At 43.5% G+C, this 21,158-nt stretch overlaps 1 protein-coding gene across 1 annotated transcript in view; it reads left to right on the top strand.

Moving 5' to 3' along the window:
- Positions 1–1,547: 1,547 nt before the first annotated feature.
- lrig1 (leucine-rich repeats and immunoglobulin-like domains 1) overlaps positions 1,548–21,158 on the top strand; it is a 43,563-nt gene continuing 23,952 nt past the window's right edge. The window contains exons 1-3 of the mRNA XM_030051362.1: positions 1,548–1,750; positions 14,132–14,203; positions 15,596–15,670. Of these exons, the coding sequence (XP_029907222.1) occupies positions 1,548–1,750; positions 14,132–14,203; positions 15,596–15,670 (350 nt within the window). The remainder of the gene's footprint in view (positions 1,751–14,131; positions 14,204–15,595; positions 15,671–21,158) is intronic.

Raw genomic sequence — 21,158 nt, 5'->3', positions numbered from 1 at the left:
CTTGCCCATAGACACAAAACTCTGCACTTGATTTAAAAAAAAGTCATTTGTTATCCTTAGATCATACTTTGAATAGTTTGAGGGAAGTGTTAACTTTATTTTATTAATTAAAATGTTTTGTAATATTACTGTAGTTCTTTTTGTAAGGGATTGCCTTTCTCTTTGAAATTCTTTGAGAGAAAGTTGAAGAACACAAAAACGATTCCCTACTTGTGCTGTTTTTGTTCCTTTCTTTTTCTTTTTCTTTTCTTTCTTTCTTTCTTTTTTTTTTTTTTACAACCACTGGTTCAATTTTAACGTTGAATACAAGCACTTGAAATGAAAACCGGTGACAGAAGTCAAAGCAATTATGTTATTATGGTTTATCATTATGCGATTATAGACCTCGGTCTTGGTGATTGTCTCTTTAAGAAGCAGTGAGAGTGAAAGGAGGTGGTGCGGTTTCACACCCCGGGGTGGGAAACATGGGCGGGGCCAACGAGCGCTGAGTGACAGCCGCTCACTGGCCCTCCAGCTCCGCGACGCCTGAAGAACCCCTAACAGCCAATGAAATTAGACTTTGACCCGCTCATCAAATCTCAGCAGCCAATCGCGGAGGAGAATGGGCGGGCCCTGTAACCGCTGTTGTGCATCCAACGTGGGACTACGGAACGATCACAGTGAAAAAAGGAAAAGTAACTCTAGAAAGGAAAAAACTCATGGTGGTGGTAGACGGCCAGAACGGGGGTGGACTTTGTTTTGCTATTAATCGGATCGCCGAGATTTTGTGACCGCAGACTGTACCTGATAAGCCGCTGGTTTAGGTCTTCTTGATCGGAGCTGAAGCGTCTTCCAAAGTTGGGATTATTTGACCGGAGCAAAGTGGTGTTGCGATTTGGACGATATGCAGCGCTCTGCTTGAGACACCAGCGCTGGAGTTTTCCGACACTGTTCCTCCGGGTGTTCATTTATATGTTACACTTTTAACCTTGCAGTGAAGATTTACCACATCGTCATTCGTTACATTGTAACCGCGCTGTGAAGTTTTAATAGTAGCCGAGGTACTGTGGACGCTAGTTTTGCTGCAAGATAATGTAACTTAGCGTTTGGTTGTTATTTTGTTACTGCTTTATCCCGGCAGTGTCCTTTACCATCTCTCTTACATGTCTTCAAACATGTTGTTTTTGGGAAACACTCGTCCTTCCGAGAGAGGAACTTAGTTTTTAGCCTTTTATGAACACTTTCTCGCCACATACATTGAAGTTTATGCCGATAATAGTTCGCTGTAGCCTACTTTTTTGCAAGTTAAACTGTGAATCACCTTTGATTTTCAGCCCGCGTCGGACACCAAGGGAGAAAGTTGGACTGGGAACTTGTGTCCTAAATGACTGCTGTTCGTAGGGGAAAACGTTGGACTGTACCACTGTTATTTGTAATAACCCCTTTATTACAAGACGACAATTAATGTGCTGTAAAACGCGTCCGAGCTGCCTGAAGCTATATTAGTTTTCCAATTTGTGGAGACGAGGAGAGAGCTCAGCGGCCGCGCTATTAAAACTGGATACAAAATGGCGGCGTACGTGGGACGATTTGGATATGTTTCTCACTATGTTTTTTATTTAGTTTTGTGCCTCGAACTGTTAATCAGTTATGGATTGGGCTCAGATTTGCCATGTGCCCAGAACTGTACATGCAGTGGAGATTCAGTGGACTGCAGCAATCGGGAGCTGACAGCTACACCGCTGGACCTTCCAGCCAGGACAGTTTCCTTGTAAGTAAAGCGCCCAGTTGCCCTAGCCTATTTATTGACCAGCCCATAACGGGATAACAATGTTTCCAAAGAGAAAAGTGTAGAATAACACAGGGGCTCTCACACTTGTTTTTGTCAGAGATCCCAAAATAAACATACATTAAGCCGTGGATCCCAGCTGATAAGATTTTCTCCCACTGAAACCCGCCTGTGAAGATTTTTGTGGTTATGGTTTAGTTTTGAGTTCACAAATTGTCTACAGCGAGGATATTGTAGATGGGGAAAGTGAAACACAGCCAAAAAAAAAAAAAAAAGAAAAAAAAAAAGTCATCCACATTTGTTATCGCATGGGGTTAGGGCACAGGCCTAGTGAATGAATTAAGAATGAAATCAAACTACAGGTATTACTCCTTTTGCTGGGGACTCCCTGTCACCCCTGTAAGGACCTGTGGAGGTCCCTGCACCCCACTTTGGAAACCACTGGCAGTACATACCGCCAGGCTTTCTTTTCGCTCTGGCATTTGTTAACCTATATTGTAAAGTTGAAACATGATTTGGATTATTTACGCAATCTAGGAATTTTTGTAGTCATAGCTCCATGACAGCAGAACAATTCAGCTATTATTCAAAGGCAAAATTGTTTCCTTTCCATCTCATTGGGGCCTGTGTTTATGCCTGTTTCAGTGTTGTGTGATGAGGTTTTGTCTTTTCTGCTTATGAAACCAGCCTTGATGACTAATTGTAGTTTTATTCAAAACAACAGATGGGCGAATTATAATTGCAAGAGGAGTGACGGTTGCACACATACACATTGTACACCATTCATTACAGGCATTGGATCATTTATTGGGGGGTCAAATGCCTTGCTCAAGGGTCCATTTAGTTTTTATGGGGGACGGGGAGAGCGCTGCTCATTCAGTCCTCTGCCTTCAAATTGCCTCGGTAGTTGGAGAAGTCGAACCACTGACAAAGTATTCTCTGGCTTCCACTGCTCACTAAATCTTACTGTGATTTCAACAGATTTATCTAATGCCTGGTGAAATGTAATAAGTCTTAAATTTGAACTACTTTTCCTTTGAGTTTCATTTATTAAAAATCTACCTAGATTTTGTGGGCTGAGCTTTGCTGTCACACATATTTTGAGGCCACATAGTTTGGCAAACTGAAAATGACACAGGGATGATTGATATCCTATGTTTTCCATGTCAAAACAAACTCTTCCCTCACTGTGAGTAAGTAGACAGACCCCGAAGTGTAACAACATCCAAATTGTCTTTATTCAAGGAAATTGGTGAAAGTTATTACCCTGTATCCTAGATTTGATTCAGCTAGCCATACCTCACAAATTAGATTTCTTGCAAATTAAGCATGGGCTTCTCAGGATAAGAATGACAACAATTGAAACCTTGTCTGTCGGTTTATTAAGGAAATAAGTCAATATGGGAACATTTTCGTGGAGCATCTCCTGATGTTCAAGGAGCCACGGCATTCATCAAGCTGAATGACACAATTTATTTACAAACAACACACTGCTGTGTCCTCCCAGTGAGCATTTTGGCTCTGACCACAGGATATTATAACTGGCATTTCCAATGGCACTTGCAATCATTTACAACAATTGGGCTTTTTGGTATGGACTTTTCTGCCAAATCACCAAATGAGCTTTTAGGGGGGTGTGTGTGTGTGAGTGTGAGAGAGTTGCTGGGAGCATGGGGTTAAAGACCAAAGGCCTGCAGACTCCTCTGGCTCCCAGGTTCCTGTGTTAGGCAGTTTATCTTCCCCTGGGAAGTGAGGAATGCAACTTTTAAAAAGTCCTCTAAAAACATGAATAACGGTGCTTGTGCCCAGGTAGCCTCGTTGCCCCTAAGAACCACTAAACCAAGTTCAAGTGCAGGCGCTGTTTATCACACATGTATGCACACACACTGCTCCTCCTGTCTTCATGGACAGTGCACATCTAGGACAAGTGTCCCATCTTGAAACAGCTGGCTCTAAAACCGTCTGGTGTGAGAGATACTAGGGCCTGTGTAAGCCAAGTCTAACTCCATGTCTACTCATTTTATCTTGGCTGACCTTATCGGTTAAGATTTAAGGACCCGCAATCTTGTTGATTTCAAAGGGAATGGCTTTATGGCTTTGAATTATTGTTTAAAACACCTAGGTTGCATATTTCTCACCACTTGAGATAGTCCCTTTATGTTGGCAGCTAACACAAAGGGAGCGCTCTTTTCTTCTGGGTTTTGTAAAAGAGCCAGATTAGTAGATGATTACTGTAAACCCAAAGAGACAAGTAAGGAGGGTTTCACTTGTAGCTGAATGTGATCCCATTAAGAAGTACCTCACGCCAAGTCTTGTCCACTTGACTGGATGAAATTACTTTTGTGTTGCGGATTGAACGTTGTTATTTTAGTTTGTGTGTACCGCCTGCCCACAGAAAGGATGTGTGAGTGTGTGTGTGCAAGCTGTGGCCGTATGTACAGGCAAAAGGGAAACTGCCACGCAGTCCTAGTTAAATATTTTCTTCTCCAGGCATAACAAAAGCAAGTGGCTTATTGTTATGAATAGATTGTGGCATATAAAGTGGTAAATTGACTTGAATGTGACATGTACTGTGAACTTCTTCCATAGCTGTGGCACGCTTTACTTACAATACAACAACCTGGCATCGCTGCACATGACATGCTGACAGAGCAAGGTTTATTATACATGACAACAATGGATTATATAATTAATAGGATAAAACTGTGTTGGGAACTGTAATCCTTTTGTCTTATCCTAGTATAATGCATTAAGATGTTTTAAATGAACCAGATGAGAATTAATTCAAGTCAGATGATAAAGAAATACAAATTTGATTCCACTCATGAATGTGTGATGCAGACATACAAGAGGTTCTGCAATGCCTGATGTTGGTTGTTAATACCTTTTTGTCCATCCTCTAACACTTATTCACTGAGTGACACAGAGCCCAGTCACACTATGCTGGATTTTTTGCACTAAATGTGTGCGATCATCCCCATCTGTAGGTCTTAAATCCAAGTGAAATTAGTGTGCAATCAACAACTGTCCTTTTTCTGTTTATCCCAGGGAGGCGGCAGTGGTGGCAGGGCAAACATTACTGTTGGGTGTCAGTAAAGATGAGCCATCACCAGCTCCCACAATAAAGTGTGCCCTCTCCCTTGTAGTGCAGTAATGTCTATTAGATGTGTGCTGACTCTGAAGAAAGTCCTGTCAACTTGAAACTTGTATGCTTTTCACATATGGCTCATGCACAGTGTGTTGCTCTTACTCAGCACAGCTAAATCTTAATAATAAGCAGTTTTCACATTATTTCTGAGTCCAAATGACTTAATAGTGTTGGCCAATATAGGCTAGATAGTGCAGAATGTCTGGTTCTAATGACTGTGGCTGTGTTGTAGCTGTGTCGTGCACATAAATGCACAGGGAGCACAAATAGGTATGCATTGGCCACAGAGGTGTTTATGAGCAACAGGCCCCTCCTTCTGAGGGTTCAGTTATTAGACAAACTGCAAAATATATGAGTGGTTTAAATTGTCTAGCAACAAGAAGAGATTTTTTTTTAAAGTACTGTGCACCTCTACATGTAGAAGTTAGTTATCCTGCTAGTTCTCACTGTGCTTTCTGCAAAGACAAGGTAGATCATGCAGAGTTTAAATCCAGCCTTAAACAAAGAAAGATTTCTTACTGTTTTGTGTCCACGAAAAAGTATTGGAATTTCAAGTAGCTGCTGCAGTGGTCGTGCAGCCTTCAGGGAATACAGTGATGTGCGCTGCAATAGTGGCTCAGGGGGGATAGGTGGCTGGGGCTGATCCATCAGTAGTCGTCTCATGTCCTCCGAGGCAGGCTTCTGGGCACAGACCTGTGTGAGGAATCAGGCCCTAATGCCTTCCAGGTGTCAAAATAGCCTGCCTTCAGGACCCTGCATTTACTGGTCCCCCGTGTGAGTGTGGCCTTGATGGGGATAGGAAACAAACGCATGTTGGCATATCGTTGCGGCGCGGACTGAGCTAACAAGGAGAGTTTGGTGAAGGATTGAGGGAGTTAGGATGATGGGGAAGATTCATGAGTGACCGCACAGGTTATTCAAGGTGAATACTTGAGGACTGATGCACTCTTTCTGAAGACTTTGTAAATCATGAATTTACGTGTTTTATTTTTTTTTTTTTAACCTTTTCTCTGTCAAACATCTTTTGCTGGTTTACATGGGATGCTTGCAAGACTTAACAAATTGCCCACCAGTCTCAGATGTGTGTCTATTGTTTTTGATTGATGAATAGCCTAATAACATTCAAAGCAAGCTTCCTCTCACATATTCCCTCTCAGGAGTGGTACCTTATCTTATTTGCGGCCATGGTAATGTGTATAAATAGCGTTTTTGCCTGCAGTGCCATCCGCGTAATGGGGTTTTGCGGGTAAATAAAAGCATGAGCATTACTAATGTTGGCTGTGATTGCTATGGTCAGATAGAGATAAAGCAGATGCCTGGTGCCTGCTTGCCTTCCTCTCTACCACTTTTCTCATCTGAGGTATTAAAATATTTTGCTTTTTTTGTTTAGCTACAGGTTCCAGAAAGCCACGGTGCTGTATGGGGCTGACTTCATTTTCATTATTCAAAGCAGAATCATGTCACCAACACGCACACTGCTCAGAGGCAATGAGTGACAATTTTGTGTTCCCCTTTTCAACCCAACTTTTCCTGAGTGGTTTCCCCAAAGAGCTAGTTATAACTTTGCTTTACGCCTCTGATAATCATACAGAGGTATATTCAGCGGAACAGGCCTTCCGTTCCCGACTCAGTCCAAAGTCTTAGCCCTAAACCCCGCAGAGCAGCAGTATTGGTAAACACCACCCCCAACAGTTGGTTTTGGCTTCTGGCCTCAGGAAATGGGTTTGTTCTGGTGGTTTCCTGACCGGGTGCTGGTGGCTCAGCTCGTTGGTTGGGGGCTGGTGGACAGAGTGCGGGGCTGTGGGTCACCGGGCCCGGAGAGACTACAGGGGGACATTTTCCACTGCCTGGAAGTGTTTTGTCAATGTCATGGTCTGCTGCTACTACTGCTGCCTTCAGGCTGGTTACACTGTTGGGTGAAAGTCCTGACAGTGGTTGAAACCTCAACCACCGTCACCCATGTCATTACACGCTCAAGAACCTCAGAGAAAGTGAAACTTTACTCGGCTGTCATATCCTGTTAGTGAGTTCCTTTTTTAGGGAACATTGCCTCTTTTTCTAGTCACTTTCATAACCTGAGAATATTCATCCCAAGTAATAAGCAGTAAGCACGATATGACAATGATTGCCAGTGGCTCAGTGATTGTAACACAGGGCCTTGGTTACTATTTGTCAGTTATGTGAATTAAGCTTGATATGAAAGCAGGACTTGATTGACTGATGAACACTAAACCACAGAAATGTTTCTTCCCTTTTCTTGACCAAGATGGACATTTCAGCAGCTGGGCAGTGACACAGCAACAGCAGCAGTACTTAGCAAGGCTTAGCCTCTTGTGGTTTCTAGGGCATTTCTCGCTACGCAGCCCTGTAATCTTGTGGTATTGGGAGTGATTATACCGAGTTTGTTTATTGTCATAGTTTCCCCAGCCCTGTGACTTGGATGTTCTTTAGCAGATTTTTTTAAAAGCCACATCTTGAGTGTTTCCAAGGGTTTAAGATATTATTATCGTTGGTCTGATTTTTATCAGCTGCTCTTCTCTTAATTCCCCCTTATCAGGTTGTTTGACATTTAGCCCGATGGTTAAAGCACTGAATGTTCCTGTACGCAAATTTGAGCCTTGAATTTTATGTACACAGTCCAGTTGTAACCCTTCATGTTAAGAGATAATTCATGCCTAACATTATATATGAACAAATTAGCAAGGAATAACCAAGGTTGAGCCCCTGTTCTCATAACAAGATAAAGGCTGACATTAACATGAAGTTATGAAGTGAGCTCATGGACTTGCACTGGCTTTAATGACAATCAAACAGCTGCTGCCACAAGTCATTCCGCAGGAATCCAGTCAGCAGAATAGATGGCCTTTTTGTTAAGACACTTCAGGGCGCCAATTCCCCCCCTTTTCTCCCTTTCCCCCCCAAGCCGGTGTCTACAAAGTGGGTTTGATCGATGAATCATCTGTGAATTCTCTACATCTGGTAAGAGTTTGGAAATCTGGAGAAGATGTTAGAAAAAAAGCGTGACTTGGAAAGAGAGAGGTACTCTGCAAGTGGAGCAGCTCCCCCCAAAAAACAGGCAATCTGTCGAGAAGTGAGTGGAGCTGTGAGTGCTAACTTGGGCCAAACTCCTTACAACCCCCCCGCTTTAGCCTCTGCTTTCTGTGATACTGCAGAAGTGAAAGGATGATCAAAGATTGAGTATCTAGACAGCCACACATTCACATGCACTTAGATTGTATAGATAGCTCAGGTAACTATTTGGCCCTTTTCTTTCTCCTCTGGCAATAGGGTCATTATTGCAGAATTTTGTCTCTGCTAGCATAATAAACAGTAAGTACAGGGAAAATAGACTGTCTAACGATCAGTCATTTTCCTCACTTTGAAGTGGAGAGCATAAGGTCAGCAGTCTGCACAGTACTGAAACAATAGCTGCATTTAACATATTTATGTTGTTCTGTCAGGTGAATTGGGAACGCTCATCTCCTTTTATTCATAATGAAGTAGTCTGGTGATGTTTCTAACAAATCAGATTATTATCATGCTTGATTCCATCAGTATTGTGTGCAGAAGCTCAAGCTGTGAGTGTGTGTGGACCATGTGTGCTAACGCATAAGTATGGGCTGCATAAGTGTTACTCTGCTCTCCATATGCAAAGTCCAGACTGGTGTTGTTGGGCCTGCCTCGGGTTCACACAGTGCCTCAGGCTAGCGCAGACCCCTCTCCCAACCTTCCTGCTGTTTGTTTGGAGTGCCCTGCTCCATCCCTTGCTTCAGCCCTGGCCCCAAACCAGCAGCATAAAGAATGGCAGTGCACATGGCCCCAAGATGTGGCTTGCCTTCCTGCCTCCGAAGACTTCAGAAACCAAGTCACGCATCTTCTCTGACTGATCTCAAAGGCTGGAGCTACTCCTTTGTTGCCTGGAGTTTTGTTAAAGGGGTGTGGGGGGTGGTGGGGGATCTGCAAAGCAAACAGTGAAATATGCTGACCTCATCAGCACCACATATCTTTGATCTCGCACACAAGTTCCCCTTGCCCTTTCAAGATCCCGTATGCCAAAACGTACCAGTAATTACACTTGGATGCTAGTGCATCATATTTATCACTATCGTAACAAATCATGGTCGCTGGCTTAGGCTTTTAACCTCTTTGTTGGTGAGGGTTGATAAGATATTGTCTTTATTCCACCTCTCCCCTACCGCTAATGGTGTGGCCTCGAGCTGGTGTTAGCTTTGTGTACACTCTCACTGCTGTTGTCTGGCTATAAACCGGACATTTATGACAGGAAGAGAAGTGTGTGTGTGTGTGTCTGTGTGTGTGCGTGTGTGTGGCTGGCTCTCTGACACACAGGTTATTATTTGACTAGTTTTATGGTGTTCTGAAATGGACCACATTAAAGGGCCTCCGTCTCCCAGCTGGACTACAGAAGGCTCATCACTGACATCACTTCACACATTGAGCGAGCGAAGTTCACGCTGCCTTTATCTATGATAGAGATGGGAAAGATAATGATGATCTATCTCTGTATGTGTATGTCCTCCCCCCCTGCACACATAACAGACAGTGCGCTGACTTACGAGCACAGTGTCATATGCTATGACATCACTCCTCTACTCCCAGCACTCCTCTACTCCCACACCACCCATAACACAGCTATTTTTTAAAGCCCTTTAATGAGTTTTATTTGTCAAATCAGCTACGTAGCCAAGCAGTTATGGTCTATTGCAGTGGTGGGCTTTGAGGCTTTTTTCTCCTCCCGGGACAGTTTGCTTAGTCAGTCAGAGGCTGTTAATGGCTTTATCATAGATTGTCTTGTGGAGTTTTTTTTTCTCTCTCTGCCAGACAGGCTACGGCTACAGCTAATGTTGTTTCAGGTGACCCCTGAGCCTTCTAGCACTCTGCTGACCTAGGTTGTTGTCACTTGACCTGGAAAAATGTGGGGAATAGGAACTGCTGCAGGGCAACAGGTGGTTGAGTGTCGGTCTCTGACTACATTGCCATATGACCACGCAGTTTGTTGTTTTTGTAACGGAAAGGGGAATACTAGTGAATTCCACCAAGTTTGAATGATTTGGCGTGATTGTGTTGCAGCTTGTTTATGTTTAAGTTTCTGTTTTGTTCTGCATTTAAAGGCTGTATTAAATGCACAGAGAAGGGATCCGTTTCCTCCCGATGTGTGACTATCTCTCAACTTCTGTGGCTATTGTTCCTAATGTGTGGTGAAGTGTTGGGGGTGGGGCAGCTCTGAAGGTAGGAAAGCTGTAGAGGGTCAAGTAGGGTCTCAGGGAGTTGGAGGTTGAAGTATAACTGCGCCTCTTTATCCCAACCCAGCCGTCACCTCAGCTGCCCTGTTGTAACATGCCTCTCCACTTATGCTGACAGAATAGAGGTTATACTGACCTTTGTGCTCGCTGATGGTTAGCAGTTAGTTTGAAAATAATAGATAAGTGTGGTTGATGATGGTGACTGCAGTCCAGAATGAGATGGTCTGTGCTTGCAAATACATTTGCAAATATTTTAGTACCAATTAAGGCTGAATAGTTCAGTGAAATATTATCAAAATCACAATATGCCAAGTGCAGTATTCGAATTGCAAGAACAATTTTGCAATTTTCTGATAAAGGTAAAATGGGTGACAAAATAGCCTACCACTTTAAATCAAATATTGTGGTGCCACAGAGATATCCTGATCTACAAATTGTAATCTCAGACCCAAGAAAATATTTGTTTGGTACAAACCCCAGCAAAAATCACATCAATCACTTAATCATTTTTTTGTGAAAATGAAAATTATGCAAAAATTTGCATTCTCACTAAATTTGTGATTTGTTTTGCAATTGCAGTATGTGTAAAAAAAAATGTAATGTGATTTTATTTTATTCTTTTTTTTTGTACCGTATCATTCAGCCCTAGTCACCTTCTTCTTGAGTGTGAGCACTTAAGGGCCTGAACTTGTAAGAGCTGTTTGTGCTGGGCTTGCTTTCTGTGAAAAGGTCCTCAAGCCAGGACTAAATTCACTTGGGAAATTTGGTATTTGGCTCAACCTGTTGCCTTAAATTATCCCACTTGTTGATGCTTTTTTGGTCAAGTACCTGGCTAAGAGTGTTGATTTTGATCCCGCTGACTAATGTCAAACAGTCCTGCCCATTTGGATAAACAGAGGCATTCTAGTTGTACCATGCAATGGAATGCACCGTATGAAACATTCCAGGCTTTGAGCAGCCAAGTGCTTTGTAGTGTTTGCCATTGTTAATCACAGTGTTGACTTTAACCGGTTTGTGTCTTTGAAACGTCTCAACAATAGGACTTTTCCGGCTAGATCAAGGAGATGCAGAAAACTCAGATAAGCTGTGTCCTGCCATCGCTGATTTGCTCTTTGCAGCAAGTCTTGAGTTTGACAAGTTATTTGAAAGGTGCATGTTCTTCTCCTTATGTTTCATTCTGCAATTCTCAGTGAATATGGCTCTCTCTGCCCGTGAGGCAGTCTGACACTCTCTAATAACTTATAAGCTTCTGATCCCAGTGCGGCAAATTCTCCCAGAAATGACATTATGGTAAGGTCAGTTTCTGGAAAGCATTAACCACAGTTAGCGGTGGCACACCCCCACCAGCCCCCCTCCACAGGAGAGCGGGGGAAGAGAGTGAGAGGGAAACAGGCGTTATCAGCACCACCTCATATAGTAGGTGTTAAAACTCTGTGAAACTTATCTCATCTGATAGGCAAGAAAATGATTCTGGCTGAATGAGGTGGAGAGAAAAGGACTCGGTTGTGTAAACACCTCCCTTCCCCTTGGCTTGTTAGAGGTGACTGAGAAAAAGGCTCATGCATGCTTACGTACACACACAGAGGACCTGTTTTGTTTGTTGCTGTGGCCTTTAGCGTCAGTACGGCAGCTTTTGCTCTCAAATGTATCTCGTTTCTTATTTCTTTCTTTCATAGTCTTCCCTTTGTTCTGTTCTTGCTTTGTTCCCCATTTCAGTCGTTCAGTTTCCTGCCTTTGGATAGAACCAATTTCCTTCCCTCTTTACATCTAAAAAGATTTTGTCATGCTCTCTTAAAACCTGAAAAGGTGTCTTAAGAGGTGACACCCCTAGATAAATCAGCATTAAGTTGTTACGTGGGGTCCACTGGTGAAGTTTCTTTGGCTTGTTTTGTGGTGATAAGCAGCTTGTTAAAACCACTGATCGCTGTACCAGATGACAGCAAGTTGATCCTCTGTGCTGTGTGTGTGTGTGTGTGTGTGTGTGTGTGTTGGCTGAATATATGTACCTCCCGGCAGAGGCAGCCTGAAGGAAAACCCTGCGATTTTTCACTTAGTTTCCCTATAACGAGGTAATTGCCTCCTGTTGCAGGGGACAGCAATTTAGTAATGTAGGCCACAATGGCTTTAGGTGCCCCAGTGAGTGATCTTAACATAGACATACATACACACACCTCCCTGTCAGGGCTATGCCTGAAGGGCAGACACACGCTCTGCTATTATCTTGTCACACACACACGGGAGGGAGAAAGAATTAGGAAGGGACTCTGTTATTATCTGCTCTTAAGCAAAGAAGATTTGAAAGGGAAATCTGTTGAGAGATGGGGGTTGATACCGACAGACATAAAGTGGGTATAAATAAACGCTGTGTTTGCCATGTAAGACAATAGCAATATTCTTTAACACGGAACCTCATTACATAACATATCTAGGCTTTTCTGATACCACTTTTACACCAGAGAAGAAGGTTTTACAAGAGTGTTTTCACCCAAACTAACCGCTAAAATAAGCGAGTGACACTGTTTACGTTAGCCAAAGTCCTTGATGACATATTTCACCATCTGGTTAACTGGTTTCACAATCTACCAATCCAACTTAAATCCACCCCACCGTTCTCTCATCACAACTAAACTATGAACAAAAATCAGAGGCCATCCAAAAAGATTGTGAGTTATTGGTAATTACACAGGTTAAGGTTACACTGAGGCTAAGATTGCTTATCGAAAATGTAGAGCATCTCTTTCGTTATCATGCCAATGCAGGTCGCAAATTAACAGGTGACCTGTTAACACCAGTGTTGATTGGAGCTAAAGGTGAAGCTTTATCCACTGAGCTTAAATCCCAGATGGTGGTCAGACTTTATGTCAGTGTAAAAGAAGTGTAAGAATTAAATTCACCGCGTGTTTTCTCTCAGTTTGGGAACTGTGACTCTAAATGTGATTCCCATCTCTTCATTTAAACAGCGCTCAAAGTATGCCACAACGCCCCCCACCCCCTTTCCCTGCCCATCCTTATTCTCCCACAGCACAATCTTCCAATTCCACGGTGGGATGAGAGGATGAGGAATGTGGTGTGTCAGGTAAATGTGTCCCCCATTCTCTGGGAACAAGTGGCCATCTCTCGGCAGGCCTGTGAAACATTCCTGGGCCATCTCTCACGTCTGGATGGGGGGGGCGGAGGGGTGGGAGGCAGGCGACTCATAGCTGTGGGCTTCCTTTGTCCCGCTCAGCCTAAAACCCTCCGCACAAACACAAACACGGCTCTCACTGCAGACTCCTGTGTGCCAACAGGCCGAGGGCCAGGCGGGCAGGAGCGAGGGAGGGATGGGGGGGGGCGTACGTGTACATGAGTGTGTGCGCAAGGGAGATTGCATTTGTTTAGATGTGAAATAAATCCGATTCATACTGCGTGGGAAGTTTCATCTGAAATGCAGATGCGTGTTATGCACGCACGTTCATGCTCTCTCGCGCACTCTCTGACAGAGGTAATATTATATCACTGGACAAATCGCTTTCTAATAAGCCTCTGTACAAGTCAAGTGCCAGCTATTAAATACGCTGTTAGCCGAAAGTGCAAATTGACTGCGGCAGATGGATGGCCTGTGGGCTATGTTAGGTAAGTGAGCCAGGAGAGACACACACTCTGTATTGATAGTATTGATCTGGCCCCCTGGAAAGCCAGCTGAATGGATGTGCTGCAGTGTTTTCAGGCATACTTAATGCGGACGGTTGAGGCAGTATGTCAAGATGAAGTCAGCGTGTCAAAAGCAGCTGCTATTGACCGGGATCTTTAAACAGTTTAAAAAGTTGTACGACAACATAAAAAAAAAAGTAGCATTGTTGCACTGCTGACATTTTGACTGTTTCCGCTCCCTTTTTGATGTGTACTGCGTGCACCACATATAGGGGTTTGATTTCAACGAGCTGTGGAGTAACATCTGCTTTTCCACTCTTTCAGAAATCTTGGCTACAACAAGCTGACCGCCGTCGATGCAGAAGTCTTCACCAACCTCCCCAACTTGCGAGAGCTGTAAGTATTTTGGCATCATCGCTCAGTCACTCACGTGATGTACACACATAACAGAGTGCTTAGGAAGAACACACACACACACACACACACACACACACACTTGGCCAGTGAGGAAATTGCCCACCCAGAAAGGACACTTGGAGAAGAGTGCCTCGGGTATCACACTTTAGGGAAAACTGTCATGACACTCTGAGTGGCACTTTCCTCCAGACACTCAGCTTCTCAGCTAGGGTGTGTGTGTGTGTGTGTGCTTGTGTATATATGTGTTGACGGTGCTCCCTTTTTTAAATCAGTCGCTTTCAATAGAACACAGCATCGATTGGCAGGCGGACAGCAAATCCATGAACACAACTCCCCACAAAGTGCTGCCCCTTCACTTTTTAATGGACTTTCTAATCCCCTCAGGGTGTGTTTGTGTTTGGTCCGTGTCTGTCGGGAGAGCGTGTGACTATAATGTTTCAATGCAAATATAGCTGTGTGCCTTTTGACTTCTCAGATCAGCCGTCAAACATGCCGGTTTATTAGCCACATTTTGGCCGGATGGACGGTATAATCCGCGTTGCTATGCCATTTTTCTGAATGGAAAAAGTCCCTCTAATACCAGTGATTGCCACTCCGCATTCTAGCAGCATCCTTGTATGTATTGCCTTGAACTGGGTCCAATTGAGAATAAAGTGGTGGTTTTCTATATTAAGCCTCCCCTCCACCACCCGATACCGTGGCCAACGCTGGCCTTGTAAATATTTTATATGGTGAGGAGAGGGCTTGGCTCTGTGTCACTCAGCACCGGCACACAAGACACATACACACACGAGCTGACCGGTGATACACACACTGGTGACATCTTTGGCAGGCCGGGCCAGCCGGTCATACGCTCTCCGACATCTGTTTTACTCCCGTGTTATTTTTGGTTTTAAAAGGATGACTTGGTACTTGCTTTACGGCAGATGTGTCAAGTTGTGCTTGAAATCCTTTGAATTACTTGAGGTTCTGAATTCACCCTCATGTGATAAGGCGTGTGGAATAGCCCTATCATTGCTGAAATTACAAGATTTGATTAAAATGATTTCAAGAACCATGACTCAGTTTTGTGTTTGACACAGTTTCCAAAACGGTTTCATTCTGTGTCAAAAACAAGTTGATGTACAGCTTGAGATACAAAGTAGGCATCCATTTTTACCAATCATGCTGCTATTTTTTTTTTTTTTTTGCCTGTGCTCTTGAATTTTTCAGTTTTTAAGTGCATGTGCTTCTGTGGTGACATAAATGCTTCTGCAGAGCCCCGTAACCTCACAGCACCTTATCCTCATGAATTTTTCTGTCCTTCGCCCCCCCTTGCCCAGCTACAGATTTGTTCTCTAACCCATCATTGCGTGTGTTTGTCATTTTCAGGCGGCTGGACCACAATGAACTGACCTCCATACCAGATTTAGGACAGGCTGCCTCCAAGATCGTATCGCTCTACCTGTGAGTATCAGCCCACGCACGGCCTGTCTGGTACCATAATCATCTTTCTCTCTGCTGCCATATTCATTTTAGGTCAGTGGCCTGGTGGCACTGCGCTTGAAATAGTCTCCTGACATAGAGTTTGTCTCAGATGCTTCTGAAACATCTCGGTGGTGATACTGCATTGATTTTAACAGGATTGCAAGCATTCAGGGCTGAGATCAAAAATCCCCTTTTCATTTGGGCCCTGTTGGCGTCAGTATGGAAGCCTGTCAGGGACAATTAGAATGTGGTCAAGTAACTGACTAGTCTTGTTAGTTGGCCACGCGGTCTTGTCTATACTGAGTAGTGCTGGCTGCTTGGAGTGTCAGCTCACATATAGCTCCAGCTTGGTTGCTTCCAGTTGTGAAACTCTGCCTGTGGGGGCTGCCTACACTGGCATCTCACTAGAGATTTACTGCCCTATTTGGGAAGGGTGTGTGTGTGTGTGCGTACGTTGGCGTGCATGCATAACCGCTTGTGTGTGCGCGCTTGTGTATGCCACAACTGTGAGCCAAGTGGCCCATCGACAAGCTCCTTTTCACACACACACAGATACACACAGTTGTGACAGTGTTCATGGCTCGTCTGTTGGAGGGGTCTTGTTGTTTTCCAGCCTCCGACAGTTTTTCCCCCTCATGTGTGGCTGTGGAACATTCTGGCATCTCAGTCAACCTGAAACAAGCCACCGCAGCTAGTTTAGTGCTAACCCTCACAAACAGTCTGTATTTTTTTTTAACACCTTGCCAGCATGCCGGCTGACTCCTCGGTAGTAAAGTACGCAGCTGCTGGTTCCTGTGACATTGCTCATCGTCGTATCACTTTCAGTGGTCAGTTTAGTGGGAGTCACACCTCACCCTCTCCCTGTGTGTCATCTGCCTGCTTCTCAGACTCTATCATGATGTCAAGCTTTAGTCAGAATGCTTTTAAGGCTGTACATCGATTGCAGGAAGTGAGGTTTCATTGACCAACTCTGAAAGGTCAAAATGTATCCTGTGTCATGTGTCCAAAATGTTTCAGAATGTTTTTTCTGTCTGTCTGAACCTGTTGGGTTCAACACCGCCCCTTGACTCAGCCTCTGATACGAGAGATCAGAGTAAGTTCACCTTTACTTGTGCAAACTCTGCAGAGTCACTCTAGTGAGTCGCACCCTCTCCTGCAAATGATTGGGGTGTCTTTTTTTGGCCTGACTGGAGGCCTGTTGCTAGGGGAAGGCCTGTAGGCCTGATGGGAGCGGGTACTAGTGGGAGGGCCGTGTCTTTACAAAGCCACACAGCTGAAGGCCCACTGGAACACTTGCAGCTGTAGCTGTCAGTCAGATGGCTTACTGTAAAATGAGTGACAGGGAGCTGGGGAAGAAGGTTGAGAGGGTGGGAGTGGTGAGGGATGCAAATAGGGCCACAGCAGGGTGACATCACCACGTTACTGTAGAAGGAGGAACCCTTAAGAAGAAGTAAGTGAAAGGAAGTGGAAGGAAAAGAGGAGGAGAGAGGTGCACTCAAGCTCAGGGTTATGCCCAAGAGTAAACCCAGTACACCCACACTCCTTTGCCAACCACCAAGCCCTCCCCTTTAGTGTGTGTGTGTGTGTGTGTGTGTTTTGATGGATGTGTTTCTGTATGTATGTGTGTGAGTGTGCCTTGGCAGAGGTAGCAGTATAGATGGCAGCACAGTGCGGGCTGAATTCCTGTGCCGTTGGTTGAAGAGTGGCTGGAATGTCGTCTGACTGCAGGCCTGTGTGAGACAGTGGTTTTATACACACGCACAAGCACACACACACACACACACACACACACACACACACACACACACAGGACAGAGAACGTCTGTCTCTAGCCCCACATTGAGAAGTGAGCACTCCAAAAGGCACACAGCCCATTTAATGTGGGTGCTACTGTCTGACAGATGATACTGTCTCTGAACTTGTGTCTTGCCTCTATGTAAGACTTGTTTCTGATGGATGTAAATGAGACAAGTGACTGGTGCTTCTGGAATAAACACAATGAACAGTAATCCTGCATTCACCCCATATTGTTGTAACCTTAAATATGAGCTTCTTACTCATAAAAAAAAAAAAAAAAAATACTGTCTCTAATAGGGCCGCATGATATTGGGAAAAATGACATTGCAGTATCTTTTATTCCTGTGATAGGCTACATATTGCGATATGAATATATACAGGAAATTTCACCAGATACATGCATGGAGTTATCTATGTACAGATATATAATAAACAATCATAATTTCTATCATTTGGGTACTTTAAAAGTCTATCTAACAAAACAAAACCCCTGTCCTATTTCTACCACACTTTGGGGAAAACAACATATGTTTCTTAATAAACTTTACAATTGGTCTTATGTGTCACAGTTGTGGTATTTACATTTAATCTAAACCAGTTCTAACAATGTTCATGTTTGCTAGGTGGATGATTTTAAAAAGGCCTCCCAGCACAGCTTAGGGTGTGAACATCTCAAATTCAAGCAACAAACAGATTTATCTGTATGCCAGCGAGATGTAGCCTAAGTACAGATAGATCTGGATATTGCAAGTTTTGTGTGTGTGTGTGTGTGTGTGTGTGTGTGTGTGTGAGTGTGTTTGTGTGTGGTAAGCATCTCTTACATCAGGGCAAGGACCAGCTCTGTGATAGTGGCTGATAATGGGAGTGCACACACTCAAAAGCCGCCTTGTGTAACGGAATGCCTGCCATTAGCATCCAGGTGACATTATCTGTGACAGGAGCCTTGTCTCGTGCGTGTTTACAGGCAGGTGACACGCAGGTTCTGCACGCACAGCGATCAGCTCGCTATATGCTCTGGTGACAGGGTGCATTTGATCATTTGAAGCAGGCTCCACTATTCGCCTACCACAACCTGAAAGTGAGCGCTGCCTATTTTGATTGTTTGATAAACTGATGAAGTGCACCCCGTCACCAGAGCACATAGTGAACAAACTCTGTGTATCCAAGAACCCCTAAATCGGACAAAATTATTTAATATCAGATGGAATTTCTCGTAGATTAGTCATGGAAAATGAGAATGGTTGTCGCATCTCCTGTTAGAGTTAATTTGCCTCACTTGACATCACACACTGCAGTGTGACTATTAGTCCAGTCATTTTATGAAAAAACCTAGGACACATTGCAAGAGAAGCAAACACAACTGATTTTGTATCCTCAGTATGTCCTGAGTGAAAAAGTCCCAAGAAATCCCATTGGTGGAAAGTTTTGAAAATCACCTATTTATGACCACATATTACCAAAAAACACTGTTTTTAACACACAGGGGAAAGGGGTTCAAAATTATTCTGCTTACACATGCATATCACACATTATCTGATTTGATATGCTTTAATAAGGAATATAAGGAATAAATACCAGAAGAGACATTTAAACAGTGAATTAAAAGGTTACTATATGTATATAGTAACCTTGAATTAAGAGGTTACTATATAACAGTGAATTAAAAGGTTACTATATATATAGTAACCTTTTAATTCACTGTTTAAATATCTGTTCTGGCATTTATTCCTTATATTCCAATTAGCGCATATCAAATCAGGTAATGTGTGATATGCATGTGTAAACAGAATAATTCAAAGAACTTGTAATTGACTTTTTTTCTTGTCTTTGTGTGTGTAATCAACTTGTGAATTTTTATAGTGATATCTGAAAGTGAAATTTTGAACCTCTTTCCCCTGTGTGTTAAAAACAGTGTTTTTGGTAATATGTGGTCATAAATAGGTGATTTTCAAAACTTTCCACCAATGGGATTTCTTGGGACTTTTTTTTTTCCCTCACTCAGGACAAACTGAGGATACAAAATCAGTTGAGTTTGCTTCTCTTGCAATTTGTCCTAGGTTGACCCCAATTTTGGCCTGAAATTACTGGACTATATTGCTCATGTTCACATCGTAATGTCGATATATCGTGCAGCCCTATTCTCCAGTCATATTTCTTCTCGGAAAATCTGAATTTGCTACTTTAAGCCACTTTGCCACACACATCAGCAACACAGAAGATTTTTAAAGCACGGAAGCATCTTCACTAATACTATTTGCTACAGGTCCCCATACAGACTATATTTCTCTACACTTTTATGCAGATTTATTCCTACATTCATAATTCATTCATATGGCAGGCCATCTTTAGCGTTATCATTTCCTATTAGCCTGTAAATCTGTCTTGTTAGCTGTGACAGTCCCACAGTAATTTGAATGAACATGTGAGCGCTCAGGTCATCCAGATAATTTGTCAAGTCAGACTTCCAGTTCCTCTGATATGGTGTGCATGTACTCAGTAGTCGACTGAATGAGAAGATTCTGCAATTAAATGGCAAGGAACATTTTGCTTGAATGGATGTTCAGTGTTCATTGGAGCTTATACGGCAGAAATCAAGGGCACTCTGGACCAAAATTGGCTTTGTGATTTTCTCCATCACCCATGCTCAGTACAGCTTCTATCTGAGGTACCATATGAAACATTTAAAAGTAGAAATCAGGGAAAAGGTAGTGTTTTGTTTCGACTTTCCTTCTTGAGGGCTTTCTCTTCCCTTTTTTTCTGTCTCATTTCTCTCTTCTTAATCTCTTTCTTGCTGTAGGGGCGACTCACTCTTTCACCTTCTTTTCCGCTCCCCGTAGCTCTCTCCCTTTTATTCCTTTCACCTCTGTTCTCTCACTCACTTGTCCTGCAGCTCCTTTTGATCTCTGCCCCTCTCTCTCGTGGAGTTCATCAGGCAGAGATAAGCCAATGAGCAGTGGCCGTGTGAGTACTTATCCTGTTAATCTGTGTGGTTGGCCGTGTTGCTGCAATTTAAGATGTTCTTTGGACCAATCGCTGCACTTTGATCAGATATCTATTGACCAATCAGGACCAGGCCACTGAAAAGTATCTCATGAGGATCACAGTTTTCAGAGTGGAATAAAAATCACCTGAGCATGTAGAAACCTTTGACAAAAACCAGCCAAAATGAGACCATATGCCAGGCTCCCAGAGTCCCACAATGCACTTGGTGAACCCACTGATATCCCATGGATTCCCAGAATGCCACAGCAGGATGGCAAAAAAAAGAAGCAACAATAAGGTTTAAAAACACAGTGTCAAAGTGACAGCATAGCAGTACAAACTTCTTTATTGTGTGCATAGCCCGCCCCATCGACATCAAAGAGAACCTTCAAAACAGCTCCGGATAGAAATCATATGGCCCATGGGATGATCTGATTTTGAAATAATTCTCCTTTTGTCCCAGTGGCCAGCTTCAAACGGGTTGGGACGGGCTGAACAAACGCCCCCAAAGATGGCATTGGAAATGGAAGAATGGGCACACTAGTGTAAACCGCGGCAGCGCTTTCCATACATCAAAAGAGGTGTCAAAAAGAGGCTGCCTCTTTATAATCAGATGGTCAATGGGGGGGATGATGAGATTTGGAATTAAGTGGGATCAGGGCGAATAGGGCCCTCTGACATCAAAGAG

The sequence above is a fragment of the Myripristis murdjan genome, chromosome 5, assembly GCF_902150065.1.
Source record: "Myripristis murdjan chromosome 5, fMyrMur1.1, whole genome shotgun sequence".
Classification (NCBI taxonomy): Eukaryota; Metazoa; Chordata; class Actinopteri; order Holocentriformes; family Holocentridae; genus Myripristis; species Myripristis murdjan.
Note: the sequence above shows the minus strand (reverse complement) of the source record. Positions and strands in the feature narration are given on the sequence as shown.